Source organism: Camelus dromedarius, chromosome 2 (genome assembly GCF_036321535.1).
Source record: "Camelus dromedarius isolate mCamDro1 chromosome 2, mCamDro1.pat, whole genome shotgun sequence".
Classification (NCBI taxonomy): Eukaryota; Metazoa; Chordata; class Mammalia; order Artiodactyla; family Camelidae; genus Camelus; species Camelus dromedarius.
In genome coordinates, this window is record NC_087437.1 from 113,557,928 (window position 1) to 113,580,874 (window position 22,947).

The 22,947-nt window shown below is 44.4% G+C and overlaps 1 protein-coding gene across 3 annotated transcripts in view; it reads right to left on the reverse strand.

Moving 5' to 3' along the window:
* Nucleotides 1-22,947, reverse strand: part of RUNX1 (RUNX family transcription factor 1) — a 236,976-nt gene that overhangs the window by 84,804 nt on the left and 129,225 nt on the right. For all 3 annotated transcript variants that reach the window (XM_064475710.1, XM_031459300.2, XM_031459295.2), the window contains exon 3: nucleotides 4,020-4,273. In XM_064475710.1, the coding sequence (XP_064331780.1) occupies nucleotides 4,020-4,273 (254 nt within the window). The remainder of the gene's footprint in view (nucleotides 1-4,019; nucleotides 4,274-22,947) is intronic.

A 22,947-nucleotide genomic window follows, 5' to 3' on the forward strand; every position in this document is an offset into this window, starting at 1 on the left:
CTCTTTTCAGTCTCTTAAAAATCCCCCTCCTCTTTTTTTCCACTGATTTCACTTCCCTCTGTAAAATTAACTCACAATGTTGAAATGTCCTCCTTGAACACATATTTTTACTTCCTCATCTTCATCTCCCTGTGATGACCTGGCGTCTCTATTTTAATTCAACATTCAGTAAGTGTACAGGGACTGAATCAACTGCATGGTTTTCCAGCTGAATAACTCATTGTGGGGACAGAATCTGTAAATAGGTTAAAATAAATAAATCTTGTTTTATAACTACCAAAATGTATTCTAAATCACCTTCCTCCTACTGGCTCCACTCATAGTGGTCCATGCCTGTGCCTCGTTCATCTTTCCAAAGCTACCCTCATCAGTAATATGGCAAATTCATGAGACCGTCATCAAACAGAAATAAATATAGAGTAAAATGATCGTGGTGGCTAAATAAGAAAGGCTTGTTGATGTTGGAATTTAAGACTAAAAAAAAAATTAGGCCTTTAACTCCTTCTTTTCCCTTTTTAAAAAAATGCAGCAGGAATCAAAGCTATTTCGTGGCTCAAAGATCATTTACTCGGCCTTTTATTGCTCTCAGAGGGATTTCTTTTAATGGTAGAGGGAAGGGGGAAATATTAAATCCAGGGAAATTACATTAATAAAATATATCATCTAATTATTAGCAAGCATTCTTAGACTAGGAAAAACTTTTTTTTTTAATTTAAAACTAACATCTCTGCTAATTTGATACAGATTTTATCATTGATAGGCAATATAAAGAGAATTAAAAAAAATCTAACTTCAAACAGAAAAAAGCAATGGGAGTAATGAAAAAGCTATAAACAATAGGTAAAGAAACACAAACATTTACATTTTAACACAGACCAAACAGACAAGAAGGGACTTGCTGGCCAAAGGATCTCTCTCTCTCTCTTTTTTTTTTTTACTTCTCTGTTTTTAAAGTATCAGGAAGTTGGGCAAAATATCAACCCTCCTCTATGTTACAGAACCCTCATACTGCTCTTGGTTAGCGTATTCACAGTTCAAACTGGCATTTTTAAACCAACTCTAATTAGGCTGAAATTACAGTCACAATTCATTTATTTCAAATCCCTTAATTTTCCAGTGTTTTAAAGAAAGCTGTGGAGTGGAACTTAAAATTCAGCTGAGATGACATTTAATGCATAGCTCGGCACCACGATCTTGCCGACAGTAATGCTACTTCTTTCTTTCTTAAGAAAATAATATTAGTATCAGCGTCCAAGGCCTCTGAACTTGCTGAAGGCATGTTTATGCCTTCGGACTCTGATGTACCAGGGCCTAAATAAACTTTAATATTACAGTATTACAAAATATATCCTAAGTCATCCAAACAGCTTTTTTGACTGCTTCTGTAAATAATAGGTAACAAGTAGCAAATTGAAGATTTTTTTCAGTAGTCAAATATGGATTCCTCCGTAAGCTAAAAGATAAAAGATGTTTCATGGGAGAAGGATGGGGGCATTTTGGGGTCCAGAATAAGCAATTAGGATGATTAAGGAAAACTCCTAACTTTAAATCTCCCTTTAGTTTCAAAGATTAAGGCAGGGGGTTTACACGTAGAATTTCAGAAGACTCCTAAAGAATCACTTCAATTCTCTTCATCAATATCTGATGACTTTCTCACTAGCTTGCTCCTCATTACAGGGAAGGTAATCATTCTTTACTGATTAACTTCTGAAAGAGATTGTCTGAGACTTATTTAAAATCCAATTTTCAAGTAAAAATTTCTTTAGAAACTGCTTGAGAGGTGGTTGGTGAGGGATGAGTACACAGTGGAGTCAGGGACGCACAGAGAATCCAGCTGATACAGACACTTGAGTCAAGTTTAGCTTGCTTTATCCTCATCTCTGCGCTGGTTCCCTGCCGGGAAATTTTCTCTGCTCCTTCTGTTATTCCAGGGGCAGGGCTCCTTTAGAATGAGTCCCCTCTTGTTGGGACGGGAGTGGTGACAGATTATTAATTGAGTGATCTGATTTCCCCTGCTGTCCCTGCCTCTGTCGTAAATGTTCTTAAGACCCCCTTGAACTTTTTTTCAAGATCTCTACACCTTGATCTTTAACCTAGAAGCTATCACTCAGTAAAACAGATTTTTTTTTCAAAAAAAAGTAAATTGTCAAAAGTCATTTTTAAAAGGACACCTCTATCATTAAGATTGCCCCTAAAAGGAATTCCCCGATGGCTCATGAAAGCAACTTACATGACTTTTTTCATTCTTTTAGAAGGAGATAGACTTTCATGTGGTGGCTTGACAAATGATACTGCTTTAACTCCTGAAGATTCTTTATTAATCACTCAGTGTTTGGGGTTTGGGTTCCCTAGCAGAGGAGGACAGATCCAGAAGAGACTCCTATTTACCCCAAAGGAAGCCACGGATCCCTGAGAACTCACTTCCTCCATGTGTCTGAGCACCCGGTTCTAAAGGACCCTTTGGTGGACTATCAGCCGTCTCCTCCCCTCTGCGCTTATCTCAGAGTGACCCCGGGCCCATCCCTGTCAGGTCCCAGGGCCGAGGGAGAGCTGAGTCTGTTTATGTAAAGGGATTAGGGTGATTTAAAATTGAAATGGGCTCCCAACCCAAATCTACAGAGCAGGAGGAAGGGCCAGGAAAGAGTCCAGCGGCTGTTCAATCTTATCTTTATTTCCATCCCCGCCAAAAACTCTTGCTTTCAGAAAACCGAGCAAGTCTACAGACAGCCAATTACACATTTTTGGTTGTTTTAGAAAGCATAATCTAAATTTGGAAGGTGTGTAGAGCTTAAAAATAAAGAACTTCAACACTACTTTTTTAAAAAAAGTGAACATCATGCATTGTAACCAGCTCAAGATCCAGCCCAGGCTCGGAACCATAAAAAGTTTATGTTACATTAATCTCCCCTTAAAGGGAACAACATTTAACCAGATTATTTTTTTGTGAAGAAAAAGAGTAGCTGATCTTTACAGCTCCCCGACCCCACCTGCCTGCCTTAGCCCTTTAAATGAAGAGGAAATGACTGCACTGATTGTACTAAAAAGTTGCCCCTTCTTAAACCCACTCAAGACAGAAGAACTGAATCCCCGCTGCCAATGTCTACTGTCTGCTGCCAGGGTGGTGGGGTGGCTGTTTAAAAACGCCTGGGGTTGTTTATATATCCCCGCTGAAGGCCAAGGTTTTTAAAGACAGCTCAAATCTAGGGCAAGATTAGGGGTGAAAAGTGCCTGGGAGAGCTGCTCAGTTGAAATCACCCAGTCCATGCCGCCCCCTCCTCAAACATCAAAGCGGGCAGATTGGACCCTCGGCTCTCGGAAGACACAGCCTTGCCTCCTTTCGCCGCCCCGGGCTTAATCTAGGTGAACCGGCGGGCGATAACGTTCAGGAGAGTTCCAGGAAAAGAAACAGGATTCGCTACTTGCGGCTTCTGGCAGGAGAAGGCTACAAGCTCGAGAGAACTTCAGAAAACTTTTGCAAACTTAAACTACACCCACCGTGGACTTTGGATTTGCTAATTCCTAAAGGGCAGTTAAAGATGGGGTGGAAGTGGGAAGCCCTGACAGTTTTCCTTGTCAGTTTATTTTCACTGACCCGAAGGTATAAAAGTATCTTTTATTTCCTGACGCCTCCCTCAGATGGTTTGGGTGTCAAGCCAGAGTTGGGAAGGGAAGCATGGCAGGAGACGGGCTTGTTCCTACTGGGTTGTAACTTTTCCTACTTTGGTTCAAAGCTGCCAGGGAGAGCCAACCGGCCCTCAGTGGACGTCTTTGGGGGGCATCCTGATTATTTTCAGCCATCCCGGGAGACAACCGCGGCGGGGCTGAGTTGGGCCCCCTGAGGGTCGCCACGGCAACGCAGCATCCTGTCTCCTAAGCGCAGAGGGATGGACCACGGGCCTCAGTGCCGGCCCCTTTCTAGAACCCGGCCCCGCCTGCCTGGCCGCTGCCCTCCCCGATCGCCCCGGCCTCGACCGGCCTCTGCCCGTCCTCCCGCCACCCGCTCCGTCCGGGCCGAGTACCTTGAAAGCGATGGGCAGGGTCTTGTTGCAGCGCCAGTGCGTGGGCAGCACAGAGCAGAGGAAGTTGGGGCTGTCGGTGCGCACCAGCTCGCCCGGGTGGTCGGCCAGCACCTCCACCATGCTGCGGTCGCCGCTCCTCAGCTTGCCGGCCAGGGCGGCGCCGGCGTCCGGGGCGCCCAGCGGCAGCGCCTCGCTCATCTTGCCCGGGCTCAGCGCGGTGGAAGGCGGCGTGAAGCGGCGGCTCGTGCTGGCATCTACGGGGATACGCATCACAACAAGCCGATTGAGTTAGGGCCCTGCAAACAGCTCCTACCAGACGGCGACAGGGGCGCGGATCTTCAGCAAGCAGCTCCCGGGAGACCAACATACAAGTTCAGGGGCCTTTATTGCTGCGGGGTGGTTGGGGGGAGGAGGGGGATGGAAAGTTCTAGTTCGGCCTAAGGGCCTCAGACCCGGGCAGGGCTTTTAGCAACCGACCGCTTAGTGCTTTGAAAAGTGGGCGACCAGAATCCAAAGTCAAGTGCCAAGGGAGACTATCTTCTTCTGGATCTTGCTTTGAGAGTTTTAAGTTCAGTCTTCGGTTGTTAAAAAAGTTCCCGGAGGCAAAATTCCCATATACTTCCTAAAATAATTTAGGCAGCGAGCAAAAGGACCGGCAAACACATAATTTGGAAGTTCCAGTAGTTAATTGCCTTGTCAGTTTTTTTTCCAGAGGAGTTTTGTCTGAAAGTCTCAACAACACAAAATACACGAGTATCTTCCAAATACAGCGCCACTTTTTATCATGCAAAACTGGCTTCGGTCCTCAAAAGCAAGAACTGAGACTTCCAAAGGTCTTGTTTCTAATGTATGCGCATATATATATATATGTGTGTGTATATATATGTACATACATATGCTCTACTTCATAAAATATTTACAATACAATCTAGAGAATTTAAACAACAGAAACCCATTAACGTTCGCTGCAGGATTTTTTCTTTTTAAGTAGCCTTGAAAATCAGCTTCAGTAGTTGGAGAAGGGCTGGGCTAGAAGCACTTGTCATGTTCTCTCAAATTCTGGCAAAATGCTCAGTTCAGAAAATCCAGCTTTTCAAAAAGAAGCTAGTCTTAAAAAAAAAAAAAAAAAAAAAAAAAGCCCAAGTCGATGACACTCAGAGTTCAGCTCTCCACATCTGAGAACTCGGGTTTGGGGATGTTGGTTAAGTTTGTGGCTGATCCTGTGGTTTGGTGGGAGTTGAGAAGCAGCCGAGTCACACGCACGCAGGCACGCACTCTTCGGAAGCCAGCCGCTGTCTACATCGACTGGGTGAGTCAGCCCCGACTTGGGCAGTAGCAAGACGATCTTCCTCCAACGTCGCCTCAGCGCCGCCGGTTAACCGCCCGGACGCGCTAATACCCACGATCACCGCGTAACCGCAGCAGGTGGAGCGGGCCTTGCGAGGAGGCTCCGCAGCGCAGATCGAAACAGACCGGGCGGCTCGAGTTACACAAGCACGCATAACACTGCCACGCACACGCAACTTCACCACACGCACTTTCTCCAGCAGTTGTCAAAGGAAACAACCGGGGAAAAGTTCACAGCCAGGAAAGAAGTTGAACAATCCAGCCAATAAACCAGTTCATTCAGAAGAAAGAAAGAAACAAAAAAATCGAAGCTCCAACGCAGATTAAGGAGAAACAGCAAAGACTTTCTTCTGGCGTTCCCAAGAGCCCCAGGAAGAGGTGCCTGCCGGCGCAAGGCCGGGCAGCGTGGTGCCCTGGCTGGGTCCGGCCGCGGGGCGCCCGTCCCGCCTGCGCCCGCTGGCTCTATGAATGAGAGTGCCTGGAAATGAACGTGCTTTTACTGTAAGCCCGGCCCGAGGAATTCCTCAGCTCGTTTGCATAGGGGAGGCCGCCGGCCAATCACAGGCCTTTCCGGTATCAGCCAGGGCGCGGCTCGCGGCCGCGGGCTCCTGGAATTGGCCCGCGCGCCCCCGCCGCCGCCGCTGCCGCGCGCTACTGTACGCAGCCGGGGTGGAGAGTCCACCGCCGCCGCAGCCACCGGCGCTCCCCGCGCATCCGCATCCACGCACATCCACGCACACGCTCACATGCTCTCCCGGGGCCCCACCCCGGTGCGAACCGCTGCCCTGCGGCTTTGCAGACATGCAGTGTTGCTCCGCCGCGGACTCAGGACTGCAGGGCGCGCCCGCGGTCCCGAGACCCAAGCAGTGGAGGAGGCCGGCCAGCCGGGGGTGGACTCAGGCCGCGCGCTACGCCCAGAGCCGCCCGGGTCCGGAGACCTGCCGGGCGAGCCATGGAGATGCGGCGGCCGCCGCGAGGCTCCTGGGGCCGGGCGCCCGGGCGGCCCCAGGTCCTGCGCGGCTGCCCACGGCCGAGCCTGTTTCCCCTGCGTGGGTGCGATTCGGCCGCGAAGGGGTGGGAGGGCCGAGGGCGCGGCCACAGGGCCGCTCAGTGCGCCCCCACGGCCGGGTGGGCAACTGCGGTGAAGTGGCGCTGATTCATTTAGTGAGGGCAGACGGTTGTCGGTCTCCACAACATGGTTTTTGTTTTTAGTTTTCTCTCTTGGTTTGTTTTCTTTAATTGGTGTTTTTCGTCGCGGCTGGGCTGCGGCTTAATTACGCAGCGCGCCTCACGCAGGCGGAGTGAGTTTAGCGGCAAGCAGAGGAGTTTCGTAGTCAGAAAAGACCCCCGAAAAACTAGCGACTGGAAAGTTGAAAGCATCCGTTCCACTCGCTTCCATCCTCGGAGCGTCGGCTCCCCCGCTAGGCCCAGGCCTCCCGCGCCCTGCACCCACCTCTGGCTCCCCGGAAACGGCCCCGGCTCCTCTCCCCGCCCCCGCGCGCGGGCCGCGGGGGGTGCGGAACCCACCCCGGCTCCGCGCTCGGGCGGGAACTTCCCCTGCTCTCGTCCCCGCGGCGCCGCGGGCATTTTCGCGGAGCTTAGAGGGGCCCCGCCTCCGCCTAGCCGCGGGGCTCCCCACCTACACACAGAGCCCACCCGGCCCCTCCCCGGGGAAGGGCGCTCACCCACTCCCTCTAGCTCGGAGCCCTCAACTTCGACTCCCCGGGGCAGAGGGTCGCTTCCCCCCCCGCCCCCCCGCCCCACGGGGCCCCTCCCCCTCCCCGCCTCTGTTCCCCTGCAGACGCGCCGCTGGGATGCTAGGCCGCCACAGCCGCTCCAGACTGCTCGGGTTCCGTCGCTGGAGTCTGACGGAGGCGGGGGCCTTGGCGGACCAGCCGCGGAGGCCTTTCCGGGTGCCCTGGCGGCTTCCCTTGCCCCAGGCCCAGAGGGCCAGGCTGGCTGCGCGGAGCGGCCGGGAGACGCGGCGGATCGCACGCTCCGGGCGGACGCCAGGGGGCAGCAGCCGCCCTCGCTCTCCTCCTGGGGCGTCCGGGAACGCCCCCGACGGCGCGGGGCTCTACCGGCCTTCTCGCGGCCCTCGGGTCTCTTTTGTAAGAACTTCAGTAGAAGAAACGACAGGAAATTGCCACCCGAACCAGCCTGCGCGGCCGCGTCCCACCCTACTATTCAGGCTGTCCCGACAGGCGCGCGTCTGGGTCTCTTCCCGAACTCGCTTTACCCGGACACCGTCGTCGCCCTCCGCAGGCAGTCGGTGCTGCAGGCGTCCCGGGCGCCATCGCCGGGCCTGTGGCCAAGGCTCCCTCCAGCCTGCCCCGCTTTTCCCCAGATGGGCCGGTCCCCTCCTCTCTCTCCGGAAAACCCGGGACACTCGGAAACTCCCAGCATCCAGCTGCATTAAAAAAATGGGTCTAGGGGTCTCAGAAAACTTTTGCTTTTTTCTTTAAAGTGATTTTGAAGAAGCCCTAGTTCAGGTGTAAAGACTCCAAACGTCCTCTGTCCACTTTGGCCGAGCAACTCCAAATACTGCGCAGTCACCAAACCTCCTCGTCTGCCGCCCTCCTGACCGAGGTCACCGTCTCTCCGCACCGGACGCGACGCTGCCCGCTCTAGAGGCGAGTTCGGGCCGAGTGAAACCTTCCTGCTTCGGTTCAAGTGCATTTCCCTAAGAGCGGACCAAACGCTCCTGGGGGCCGCCTCCAAGCGCATCCCCAGAGGACCCCCCCCCCCAAGGACGGGGGGCGGGACTCGGGAGTGTGGCGGAGGCAAAAATGGGTTCTGACAAGGGGTACAGCGGTCCGAGTAAAACGTAATCGGCCGTTCAGGAAGGTCAGAGAAGGCTCCTCTGGGGCTTCGGCCAGCCCTTTGCCTGAAACCCTAAACCCTGCAAGGGGCTGCGGGGAGCAGCCCGCGCAGCCGTCTCCCGGCCGAGATCAAGTTTCCTTAGTAAGAGAAGAGGTACAGAGATAGATGCAGCAAGTTGAGCCTTTCAAGGGCAGCACCGTGGGCGCTGCTCAGCTAAGAGTCTCAAGCAGTAAATCCTGAGTTCCAACTCCGACAGGGACGATCATAGCAAGGAAAGCTTTTGCTGATTTATTCTGAACCCGGCCGCCCGGCATTTGGGGATCCCGGGACCTTCCCTGCGCCGGCTATAACGTGTTGTGCGGTGCACATTTGAATACCAGAAACAAACAAAAACACTTCCTCTCCTTATCGCGGAACTAAAATGAACGGAAAGCAGGGAGCATGGGGCTCAACTAAGGGGTACTAGGAACCCCTTAGTCTGGAGGGCTTTCTACGGAGCTTATAGAGTTCAGTAACGTCACGTAAGAGATGAATTCATTTCCACCCAGAGCGCTCATTTAAGCGGCAATATAGAATTTCCCTTCCTCTGCCTCTGAAAGGAAAGGAAACATTCCTACATGTACTCCTAGTGTTCCCTTGGAATTATACTAAAATTTACTTTTGTCATAATAAAATACAAAAAATGCAATGAAGCAATACGTTGGGCGAACGCTGTCTGACAGATTCGATTCATCCAAATTTGCTGCATGGGGGATATTTCAAAAAGACTCAGAATAGGAATGAAATGTAATGTTTTCACAGTGAATTTAAAAAGTAGCATTTTGAAGAAAAACAGAACAATTTCACTGGAAAACAATAACAGCTTATTGACATTTTTTCTACAACTTTCGATAAATACAGAACTATGGAGAGGGTCTCAGAAAATATCTAAGTATTTTACATTTTTACTGTTTTGAAACTACGTCAAAAATAAAATAAGAATCTCAAGCATTTTCTTAAAATCCCCCTCCGTAATATATTTCTAAAAATGTCATATTTCTAAAATAATTATTTCTATTTTCAGTGAACATTTTAATGAAAATAACAATTAGAGAATGCATTTTGCTAGTGGTTCTGGACCAAACTGCTGTGGTTGGTACTAATGTCACAGGGAAAGAGAACAATTTTGATGAAGAATAACATGTTAATGTATGTTCAAATAACAAATAACCAGCAATACACACCGGCCAGTTTTCAACACTGGAATTTAATTAAACATCCCCCCCACCCTCAGCGGCTTTGAGATTATTTCACTTTGGTAACCTAATTACTCTGGGGATGAGATTCCTTAGTTCGTCCACTGCCTCCTTCCTTCATGTGAATGATTTCATGAGATGCTTTGGCTGATGTGTGACTATTTCACTGTAATTTCTTAAGTAAGTTGTGCAGTTCACAAGTAGCAAACTGAGAAAAATTTTAAATTCATCTTTTTAAAATTAGGGATGCTTAGCAAACATTTTAGAAGTCTCATAAAAATTTTGCATTAGCACTGCTATAGCAAAAGTAATAAACTAGGTTATAATACATAGAAGCCAAGCTCTGTTTTTTTCAGAGTCATATAGAGTCATTTAATAACAGCAGAATGCACCTGTGGTAAACGCTGTAGAACCAAGGGTATCATTTAAGGTTTCATTGGAATGTTTTATATGTTTGACATTTACAATAGGGAAAACAGCTTTTAAGTATTTTTGAATCAGCAAAAAAAAAAAAAAAGCCTTGATTATTGGTTAATTTATATCGTTATTTATAGTGATACATAGATAAAATGTCATATATATGCATATGTGAATGTGCATATGTTATTAAAAATGTAATTTGGAATCTAACATACTGTGAATGTCTCTAGATGGATTCATTCCATGCATACATTCTGAAAGAGTAGAAAATAGGAAAATAAAAATAATTGTATGAATATACTGACAGCAAACACCGAATTTACTGTAGTTGATTAATTATAATCGCAAGAAATGCAAGTATAAAATTAAATCCCCCCCCCCCTTTTTTGGTAGCTTGTTGCCTCTCACAGTTTTTAGCACTGCAGATTTTTATAGTATGTTGTCCAGCTCTGGCACAAAAATAGCTTAAAACAGTAAATCATCATATAAAAAATGAACTGTTACATATGCATATGGTATTATGTACCCTCAACCAATGTTCTCCATTGCTAGTTAATACTGAATCTTATCTTTCATTGAATCACCTCTTTTAAGCTCTAGAGGTGATGCAAATGTGATTTATTTAGTGAACATTAAAAATACATTTGGAGAGTGTAGGGATGGATTCAAGGTGAAATTCAAACCAAACCCTAATTTAATACAAAAACATGAAAACATCGGTAATACAGTAGAAGCTAAGCACAAAAAGTAAGAATATGAATAGTTTTTAAAGTGATAAAAATAATTTGGAATACAGTTTCTAAAAGAAACAAACTAGTAGATAAACATTATGATCATTTACTTCCAAAGATAGGACATTTTTGAAATATTCCCTCCTTGCTTGATTTCCTTTCTTTCCCTTTGCGAGGAGGGCAGATTATTTATATTGAAAGCTTTCATTCTCAAAATAACAAATGATATCAGTCATTGAAAATAATTGTCATATGATAATTTCCAATATGAATCCCTTACTATATACTGCTGCACGTGCAGTTGTAGGTGAAGTTACAGGTAAATCCACTAAGCAAAGTCGTATGAAGCTGTTTCTCTTTCCCTTGAATATGTACCCATAATGCTCTGAATCTGAAATTACTCCATCAGCCTTGTATACCGATAATGGTCAGCACTGAATGATTAACAGGAAGGAATTAGCACTTTTCAAAGCCTTAGGACTTGAGCATTTCAGATCCTGCAAACCTACAGCCTCCAACTCCACTGCACAATATTAGTATAATATAGCTTAAATGAAACCCTTAAAACTAAGAAAGGCGGTGATTATTTCAGATTTCCAGACGCTGTTTAAATAGGCAGGAGAACAAGATTTTCAGCTCCCTGGTCTTATATTTTTGCCAAAGCAAAAAGGGCAACTAACATAATAATGAGTTCTGAAGGATGGCCTGTGATGAAAAATGAAGGAAATTAAATATGTATAGTCTCAAAGGAGCGTCCTAAAAACAAACAAAAAAACAAGATTGTGGTTTACAAGTTCGTAAAGTGACTCCACAAAGATTAAAAAAAAAACCAACAAACCAAAACAGCAGGGAAAGACTCATTTGCACTCTTTATGAATGATAAGGCAAAAAATAAATAAATAAATAAATGTACCCTGAAGTTAGTAAGTTTAGTTTTAATAGGTATGAGGGGTGAGGGAATCCATAACAGTAAGATTGACCAGACAGCTGAGTTTATACTAAAGAGACCCAACAGAAACAACCACCCTGGAAATCCTCTCTCGAGACCCCAAAAAGCCTTTCCATGTCTGAGACCGAGAAATAGGAGAAGCGGAGTGGAAGGGCACGTGTTTTGTCTACACACCTAATATTTCAGTGACTCTGAGAAAAAAGCCAAGATTTTTTTTTTTAACCTAAAAATAAAGGCAGAAGTGAGTGGATTTGGAAAGGTGTGCGCGTGGTCTGTTGAAAGCGTTCTTAGTTTGTCCTGTGTCAGTAGCTTCGAGGACATAGCACATACCATTAGGGGGAGGAGGGGGTGGGTCTCTGGAGGTGAAGTTACACCTGTAGAGATTTGAAATGATTTGCCCAAGGAGGTGTTAAAGGTACTTGTCCCTGAACTGTAGGAGAGGAGAGGCCAAAATGCTTTTAGATACTTTGCCCAAAAAATCCTTTTTTTTTCTTTTTTTTTTCAAATCAGGAACCTCACACTTGGAGAATTTAAGAACCCTACCCAGGGTTGTTCATTCTTGATCTCTATGCATACACACACACACGCACACACACAGGTTCTACACACATAATGAGCTCTGTTTCTTTTTGACCACAACTATGTATTTTCATGGGTGTCCTTTGTCGCCTTCTGAAAAATTAAACTCTGATCTCATCTTTCACTTTTATCCTCCCCTGTCTCAAGGTCTCTGTCAGAAAATAGCCCTGAAATTCTTCAGCCTGCAAATCTCGAATATTTAGGATTCATATCCTGAGGTTATTTCTGGCCATCTCCGAAGTTTGAGGAGCAGGGCCAGCCCGTTAGGTCAATAAGAACAAGGGAGTGTCAAGGCCACTGAGGGACACGTGTGCAGGGTCCAGGGAGGGGGTGGGACAAGGCACAGGGGTCTACACTACCTGGTGGGCTCTGGAAAGACTTCTTTCCTAGTAGAGATGACATTTGATTTGACCCTTAGAAGTGGTGTAGATTGTCACCAGGTGGTTGGGAGGGCAGGAGGCAGGGCTTGGGGTTAGGGGATGGGGGTCAGGGGGGGGTCCTCTCCAGGCAAAAGGGTCAGCATGAGAAAGGCATGGATGAAGGGATGACCCGCATATCGGTTCCAGCACAATCCCAGTGTAGATTGGGGGTCAGGTTGCCGGGGTGAGGGTGGCGGCTCGCAAATGACACAAGGCCAGTGGACATGAACACAGACGGGTCAGAGGCATCTGACAAAACCTGAAGAAATCGGAACTTCAACATGAGGATTTCAGAGCCTTGAAATCTGAGAAATAACACAATGAATACATATTTTAGGACACTGCATCTGTCCGAGCTGGAGAAGTGAGTGGAAGGTAAAGAGGCAGAGCTGAAGGGCTGCTGCCCGGCCAGGCACGGACTCATGAGCCTTAAGGTGGAAATAATGGAGCCTGAAAAGGGGGACTGAGGGGAGGGAGGGGGAGGAGTTAGCCCCATGCCCGGCCCAGGTGCCGTTAGTAGCAGAAAGACCAGGAGAGGGTGGGTTTGGAGGTAGACGGTGTCAGGAATGAGCTTGGGGTGTACAGGACAGAATTATAGGTGCTGGTGGAAAAAAACCAGGAGGAACGAGTGTTGTGTAAGCTTCTGGGTTTGTGGTAATTTGCTAGTTTGGCAGCAACAGAAAGCTAGCACACCAAGCAGGACTTCCTCTCCTCTTACTGTTTTGGGGAGACATTGTCTATGTGCTAATAAGTACATCTCTTTATTTCTGGGGTTCAGTGGCAGGAAGCCACACACCTAAGTCACTGTTCTCAAAAGTCCTATCAGCAATGAAGCCGATTTTTTGATCTCTGTCTGCTCAGTTTCTCTGTCTCCTTCACAGTTGGTTCTGGATCACCGGGGAGAAAGGGTGTCTTTTAATGACCCCCCATTAAGGCAATTGTTTAATTGTTTCATTCTCTTCTGATTCACCCTTACCTCCACACAAACACAAAAACACTAGATTTTGAACACCTGGCTAGTGAGGCTCCCCCTCTTCAACTCCTAGACAGCACGGCATCAACAATGTGTCTGAAGTCCCTGGCGACCTGGCTAAGTGCAGATTCTGATTCAGTAGGTTTGGGGTGGGGCTGGGGGTCCAGCGTTTCCCACAAGCTCCCCACGATGCTGCTGCTGCTGGTTCAAGGACCCCACTCAGAACTCGGAAGGCCAGCTGCTTAGTATCCAGTGAAAATTGTGCCCAGCCCACATGAGACTGCAGAGTCTAAAAGGGTTTTATAAGTAACATTGCGAAATGCAAATTGACATGCAAGCTATCTCTGATTGGACTTTTAAAACTATTGTGATGGACTGATTATTTGTCCCCCCCCCCCAAATACTCATGTGCTGAAGCCCTAAGCCCTAATGTGCTGGTTTTAGGAGGTGGGGCCTTTAGGAGGTCATTGGGTTGAGCTGAGGTCATGTGGGTGGGGTTCTTATGATGGAATTAGCGCCCTTGTAAGAAAAGACTGGAGCCTTTTTTTTTTTCCTCTCTTGCCTTGTCATGTGAGCACACAGCAAGAAGGCAGCCAACTACAAGCCAGGAAGAGGACTCTCACCAGACCCTAACCATGCTGGCATCCTGATCATGGACTTCCAGCTGCCAGAACTGTGAGAAATGTCTGTTATGTAAGCTACTAGCCTATGGTATTTTGTTAGCAGCCTGAGTTGTAAGACACCCACGGTAACAGAAGATCCTTTCTATCAGCGCATCGTCTGTCAGCCCTCACACTATGGGCTTTACATGCATTATTCCATTTAACCCTCCAGCAGCAAACAGTCCATAATTATTCCCTTCACTTTACAGATGAAGAAACTGAGATTCAGTAATTGGCCCAATCTGAACCCAAGCAGTTTGCACCTGGAGTGCCCAGTCATAACCAGCAAGCTAAAACACCTTGCAAGATGGTTCAGATTTCTTTGCCAGCTCTTGACAAGTTGCCTTTAAACCATGTGGACATTCTTTCTAATTCTAGAGCAGCGCTGTCCACTAGAAATGTAATATGCACCATATATGTAATATAAGTTTTTCTAGAAGCCACATTAAAATGGCAAAGAGAAATGGGTGAAATTTATTTTAATACTATAGTTTATTTAACTCAGTATATCCAAAACATTTTCATTTCAACACATAATCAATATAAACACTGTTAATGAGCTATTTGACATTCTTTTTCCTTTTTTTTAGTAAGTTTTCAAATTCCTCTGTGCATTTTATGTTCATAGTGCATCTCAGTTCAGTCTAGCCACGTTTCAAGTCCTCCCGTGTCACCTGTGGCTGGTGGCTGCTGTGTTAGACAGTGCAGTTCAAGGGCAACCACTCAAAACACAGTTCACGCTGAAGAGCAGCTTTGCTACTATTCTGCTTGTGCTCAAGTGAGCCCTGTTTTTAACCTGCTATTAGTGAAGGCCATTAAGTAATGCATCTTTCTTGACTCATATTTTCCCTGCAAGCTGAAGCAAAGTTCAGAGTTTTATTACAGCATCACTGATTGACTTGGAGTCATAAGGACACACATGCCCGGCGAAAACAACTAAATTGCAAAGGCCTACTGACCACTGTCATTGCCACAGATGCATTGGCACCACCACGGATGAGCCACAAGTCCACTTCGTGCATAGTTCATTTCCACTTAACCTTTACCAGTTGCCCGTGTTGCAGCCTGTACAAGATGCTTTGATTCCTTTGAGCTCTGAAAGAATACTATCAAAGCATCTTCTGACCCCTTCTTTTCCAACAAACTTGTTTTCTATGAAATTCATACAGACGACACAGATTAGAACAGTAAGTTTTATTTTTACCCAGTCATGATTTTCCAACAGAATTGCGGATTGGTTGAGTGATACCCATTCCCAAATAGCAACTCCTATAAACAGGTTTATTTTGAAATATAGCAGATAGGTTTTTCCAAAAGACCACTCAACATGTCAATTTGCTAGCAATCTTCCGGTTAAAATAATTAGTTCAAATCAACGGTGAGCAGCTCCTGGCCTAAGTCATGGAGCGGGCCCACCTCTCTTTCTTCCACTCCAGTCCTCAGAAAAAACAACAAAGAAGAAATAGGCGGCCTGTTCTGTAACAGAAACCATAGGCCCTACCTCACCACATTGGCTCCTCAGGGGCTGCTGGGAACCTTCAAAGGTCCAAGCATCTCTTTAGGGCAAGCATCCCTGGTTTCTGCTCCTTCGTCTTGTGGGGTGGATATACAGGTCAAGGGGCGGATGTGTGGACCCTCGAAGGGGCCTGGATCTTCCCCACAATCTCTGTGGCTCCGTTAGCCATAAACAGACGGCATGTTTTAAGTAAGAGGCTGAGAAGCCACTTGCTGCGCATGAAACTAGTCTCCTCTCTGAGTGATACCCTGTCCAAGCGCCATGGGACAGTACCCAAGTGTCATGGGGCGTCTCAGTGTCTACTGCACTTGAGGAACAGGGAGGTGCGTTTACACACTTCCCCATGGCTTTGAGTCACCTAATTGGGGAAAGTCACAACAGTAAAGTGTTCTGACAGATGATAGAAGTGGAGTCTATTAAAAACATTACTTTTATACTGGGAGGAATAAGTTAAGAATTTGGGATTGGCATATACACACTACTGTAAGTAAAATAGATAAATAACAAGGACCTGCTGTATAGCACAGGGAGCTGTGCTCAATATCTTGTAATAACCTACAATGGAAAAGAATCTGAAAAAGAATATATATATATGTGTATATATATAATTCAATCACTTTGCTGTACACCTGAAACTAACACATTGTAAATCAACTATATTTAAATTTTAAAAAGGAAAACATTACTTTTAAAGTCTGCTTTACTGTAGGCATTTTAATTAGCATATTTAAAACCATTTCCACCACTGTGAATTTGAAACAAAACTCGTTTTCTAAGTTGAGGAAAAAATAAATGAATGAATGTCTGAATGAATACCCAGGGCTCTCGTTCCTCATTTCCCACGTGTCCTTCCACAGTGAACCCTCCTACCCAAAGCGAGCACTTGATTTTATTCTTTGTGTTTATAATTTATCTTTATTCTCTCACTGAGGCAATTATGAAATAAGAAAGTATAACTCTTTTCCTTGTACAACATTCATGTTCAAAGATAACTCGGTGAGTCAGTTTCACTGGTTCTTGAACTGCTAGACAGGGGAGGAGGGTTGGGATTAACTGTAGGTCAGTTTGACAAAATGAATGGGTGATCCTTTGTGAGCTGGTGGGATGGTGAGTGGTCCCAAGTTAAATGTTAAATGTGGACCACGCTGGGTAACAGGACAGGCAATGGAAACTCCCTGAAACTGGTTGAAATATCTGATTTCTAGGTAGGCAACTCACTCTTGGATGCTTGGAGTAAAGACATGAATGAAAAAAAAGGAATCTCTCTCTCCAAATGATGGAATGGTGGATATATATTCTCCCCAAGCGATGGAATAGAATGATGGCTGAGTGATCATTCACTTGATCCCAATAGCAAAGGTTAAGTTTTCAAGTTGCTGGGGACACGAATGAATGGATGACTGGATTCACACATGCAGTCAACACAAACCCATATGTTTGAATGCAGCAAGACTCAGCTGATCTCATAATGGTAGAGGAGCCCTAGGAAGGATGCCTCAGTTTGCTACTTGCCAGGTGGCCTAGGGCCAGTCTCTTACTTTGTGCCAGTCTCAGTTTCTTCACCTACAAAATGGGAGCCTTGAACAAGCAGGCTTTCCAGCTGCATGAACGTTTATATATACCTGCCACTTGGAAGTGGGAGAAGCTGTCCTGGTCTGGTGCTGGCCCAGGTCAGCATATGGCTCAAGGGAAGTTAGATTTTGAGTGAGGAGGAGAAATGAAAGAAAAAAGGGAACAGAGGATCAACTCAAGACAACACATTTTAAGGACGTTACCAATTTACATAGGATTCCTCAACTGCACATAGTTAATTCTATCCCCTCAAGCAGGCCCAAGGAGCTGTGATGTGAACACACACACACACACACACACAAATAACTTAGAGATTTTGCACCTTCTAGAAAATAACAGAACTGCATTGCTCTTCTGTTCTATAATTTATGTAAAATTGAGATTAGAGAGAAACACGTATTACTCATTAATGTTACCTGTAAGTTATTACTAACTAGAATTGCTTAAAAATATCAAAACTCAGCCTTCTCACTAATTCTGTTTTCTCCATGTCAACCCAATTAGTGAGGCTGCATTATGTAATGTATTATAAAATAATAATTTAAAAAATAATATGGATGCACAGTAAGGTTTAATTCCTTTAGAATAACCAGCTACAAGGCTCTTCATCGTCATTATTACAGCTGTTAGTACATCAAATTGGTGCTTTTCTACTGAAATAAGAAATTGTCTGTCTGTGATCCCATGTAGACTATAGAGAAATTTCCCCAAGTATAGCAGAACCTTCCAGAAAGAGAATGTAGAGGCTTGAGATAAATCTTGGGTACTGACTCGCCCATCTGTCCTGGACATGTGAAGTCTACTAGAGAGTCAAGAGTAAGAAGTGTAGTCATCTGTGAAGGAGTTGCCAAAACATCTATATCGATCAATTAAATAATAAATCGCCAAGTGTTAGTCTTAGAGAGTTTTTCCAGGCACTCAGACAAGGCGACAAATCCTTTTGTATTAATCCTGCTATCCTCAGATTCGGAAAACAGAATGTTCTATGGAATAATGGGCTAAGATTATCACTGCCCTGCTTTCTGTGAGGTCATGGAATTATATTCCACAAAAGTTTTAAAATTTTCTCTTGTAGTATGAAATAAAAAAGAGCTAAAAAAGTCAGCAACAATGGAGGTAGTCATTCTATGTAGCTACATTTTCTAAGTTTCATAAAAATCCTAAGATCTGCATTGCAATGTTTACAAATTTTCAGATTACATTAATAAGATGATGTAATTGATGTGCTGGTAATAATCCCATTTTTATGGATAAAACACCATATGCTGAGGTGGGATATTATTTTTTTGTGGAGACTTCTTATGAAACATCATTGGCTCAAACAAGTAATGATTGAGTCAGATTTAAAATTTTTGACAGGATGGTCTTGGACTTGCTTAGAAAAATGCTACAATTTAAATCTATTTAAAAAATTAAACAAATTTTGCTACCTCTTTTTAATGAATAATGGTGCTAATTCTATTGAGTTCACCTCTTCTTCAAAGGTAGAGGGGAAGAGTGAAATAATTTTTAACAAAATTAAACAAAAACATCTGAAAAATAGATATTATCTGTTCACTAATTGCCAATGTATACTTTCATGTACCATGAAAGCAACATACAGAGATGGTCCAAAATGTATTAAAAATGATTAAGCACACAGACAAAACTTGAAGACTTTTTGTCACATGGTTTTGCAAAGTTGGTAGTTTTTTAAAATAGCAAGAGCAAAGGACAGATGACTGTCCAAACAGGACAACAAATAAACTGCGGCATGAACTCTAGTTCATTTCTAATCGAACCACTGAGCTTACGTTCACTGAAATTTAGTGATGACAAAGGACTCCCGTAGTCCTTGTTTCTCTAGCCTGCTTAACAATTCCAATGCCCATAAGGATATCCATCCTGAGGAGAATTTCAAAAGCATCACTGGGAAATACAGCACTCTTGGGGAAGTTTTGAAAAAGGGCATGCAGCAAGTACTTATATAAATGTGGATTTTAAGAATCTTAAAAACACATTCCATTGTAAGAAGTTCTGTCATTGTCAAGGTCTCCATTTAGGGAGCATCTCACTCTTTTGGAGAAAAATATCCCAGATCAAGTCTAATTCCTCACCACTTCTGACATAGGAACGATGTATTTAGCCAAGAACTCTTTTTGCTGAAGACACCAAATAATAAAATGAACATCTAAGGATGAAGAAGAAAACTTTATCAAGTATACTGGGGTCGGGGGGCTCCACTTTTTGTAAGCATCACACTGAGTTGTCAGACTGGCTCCAGGTTTAGTCGAATGAAGGACAGTGTCCAGAAACTGCCTAGTGAGCTCCGTCTAGGAGACCCGGGCACACAGACCCCTTCTCTTGATTTACACACAGTTCTGGGGATCATTAGTTAACCCTGGCAAATCGAACAACGGCATCAAGGGAGGAGCAAGATGGAGATTTTTTTCCCCCTCACTAACCAAGCTCACGAGAGAATTCATTTCTCCTCTTTTTGCCGCAGGCATATATAGGCCAGCAATTCTCATTTCTTTACTGAAATGACTTTCCCCCATCCTTCCCAATTAGAGTGGAAATGGATTAAGACATCAGGTTAACCCCTTGCTGACTAGGGATGAGAAGGACATAAAGTTACATGGAAGTTTTATTTTCACTTTTGTAAATGATTTATTTTTCTGATTATGATAAACGAAGGTTTGATTCATCAGACTCTCCTCCCCTCCCCCCAAGACATTCCTTTAGTGAAAATGTGATACTGCCTTAAGGAAAAGCAGCAAAACAAACAAACCAAAACCCAAACCCCAAACTTCTTCAATGAATGTTACTCTAACTTGTCATCCTTATATTTAAAAGTGAGTTGGAATTCTTATGAGTAAAATTAGATACAAATTCAGATGCAAACCAAGGCAATAAAGGCACACTCTTTCCCCTTATTATAGAGAATGGATACAGTAAAAATGAACTATTTTCTTGGTTTTTCCTAAGCTTGAAATGTCTGGAGCTAAACAAGAAAAGTGCGGTTAAATATCTAGAAACTTTAGGGTCACTTGAAACTTATCAAGTAGCTCCCTGCTCCCTGGATCTAAGGATAAAAACGTCTATAGAACAATATCTTCTCTGTATTGATCTTTAAGACCTGGACATGTTGAAATCCAAAGGAAGTTTATCTCGAATAATCCCTCAGTAGCAGCCTGTGAAAGGAGACTCTTTTCTCTGCTGGTCTGTTTGTTTCGCTTTGAACAGAAGGGAAGAGGCACTTCTGACTTGCGTTACAAATCAGCATTCCTGAAAAACGCAGAACTCCCCTCTGGGACAAAATTTTTGGATCTTTAAAAGTAACTATAATTCTTTTCTATTTTTAAAGAGAAAACTAATATATAAGTGTATATACTGACTTTGCAGGTGAAGGAAATAGTTGATCATATCAGGAACAGCCTGGCTAGCGTAACAGCAGCTCATGATGGCATTGATTTTGACTGTGCTGGGTTTTACCAGGTTTAGGTTTTGGCGGGGAGGGTAGGGGTCATCTACCTGAAGACAAAAGACTAGGTCACTTGACGTCTGGGGATCCATCAAGTGTTCCTTGTCTCTGAGAACAGGGAGAGCTGTGGTACTGATTCATTAAAACTGAGAGCTTTATGTCTGCTAATAGGGTTATGATGACTGAGCAAATTTCAGTGGACAAATAAGGATGGTCTCCAGCATTCATTCAGAGCCTGAGCTGCTCTGAGCCGCAGGCACTATGGCAAGGGCTCTCCATGCATTATCTCATTTAATCCTCTCCATAATCCTATTAAGTTTGGAACAATTATCCCCAAAGCTTAAAGAGGTTAAAGAACTTGCCCTTGGCCACATAGAGATGGAGCAGTGAAAGTCAGAAACTGACCAGCTGCACAGAGAAATCAATCTTTGAATTATGTGTATTTTTTTTAATAATTGAAGTATTGTTGATTGACAATGTTGTGTTAATTTCTGGTGTACAGCATAGTGATTCAGTTGTGTGTGTGTGTGTGTGTGTGTGTGTGTGTGTGTGTGTGTATGTATATATGTATATTCCTTTTCATTATAGGCTATTACAAGGTATTGAATACAGTTCCCTGTGCTCTACAGTAGGACTTTATTGTTGATCTATTTTATATGTAGGGTGGTTGTTTTTAAAAACAGTGCTCTTCGTCATATTTCCCATGCAAGAAGTTTCACAGACAGTGACTTTCCAGAAGGACCACCTTTGCTGCTGCCTGGCAGCCCACCCCCAGTTCGAGGGGTTGTGTAGGCAGGTCCACTCTAGGGACATGACACAAGGAACTGAGCTGCTGCAGAAGCACTGAACCCAGATAGATGGATAAATATTTCAGCGACTTTTCCAGAATGGTACTTAAGGAATAGAGCTCATCTCAATTTGGGTTTGAGCCCAGGGCCTTATGGTTTAAATATAAAATGCATTAAAGCCCTTTATTTAGAGAGCCTTATGCCATTTTTAGGGCACAGCCCCATTCTCCTTCTGACTTTATTGGGAGGTGTTTTGTTTTTGTCATTAGTATTCATTATTTATTAGGAGTTGATGGTGTATTCATAGCCAGGAGGGTCATGAATCGCCTACAGTGGGAAGGCTTGACCCTAAGGACAGCCTTGGGGGGCTTTTTACAGAGCGAGAAAACCATGACCGGAGAACCGCGCTCAGCATTCGGCAGTGCGTTGGAAACTCAGGAGAGGTACATCTTGACTTCTGACTTAGAAAACAGCAGAAGGACCCTGCCATGTGCAAAGTTTCTGAGCAGTGACTTCTGCATCATAGATTGTGACCCATGAGTTGGTTGCAAATTAAAAAGAATGATTATTATTATTATACAGATAAAAGAAAGAGAAGAAAAAGAAATGGAAGGAAATAAATGGAAAACGGAGTACTTCACAAGTAGTAAGAGCAAGTATTGCTTCCTGAAGCCCTTTTTTTTTCTGACGGATAGAGCAGTCTCCTGAGTCATGCATGCAATTTGCTTCCTACTGTTGCTTGCTATTCAAAAAAGTCTGAAAGCCTCTGGCCTAAAATATCCTTTTTTCTTGGAACATATTTTGTTAGATGACTTGGTGGGCGAGCCTCTGTGATGCTCTGCAGGTCCCCTAACCTTGCTGTGCCTCTGTTTCCTCACTGGCCAGGTCTCAAGCCCTGCCATTGTCAAAAGGTTACATCGAGAAGTTCAACCATCACTGCTGAAGCACTTTGAAAAGCCAAACACAGTCATCAAAAGTAAAGGATTATTATAAATCAAATCAGAGTGAAACCGCTCTGAAGGCCCCAGTTCTGTGGAAAGGCATTCAATCATTTTGAGAGGGGAGAAGCATCTGAGCAGACACTTTTGCACAATCCATTTATTTTATATAGCGAAGGGAGTTTCCAAAAAATGAGTGTTTTTTTCCCCCCAGGTCCCACCATAGTAGCCAATCTGAGACCCCATGAGTCATTAATTAGGGTCCTTTTCCCAAACCTGTCACTGTTTCAACAGCCGTGTTGTTACTTCTTTAAATTAAAAAAAAAAAAAAAAAAAAGGGATGGCCTTGTGAAATTTTATTTACAGAAAATTTACAGCTTACAAAAAACTAAATTGATTTCTTCCCTTTCAAAGTGGTTTCCTGATTGCAATCACATAAACTCTAGCCCCGAAGAAATTGCAGGGACTGAGTAATAAATCTCCAAGGAGAGGTACCGAGAATCCTTTGAAAAT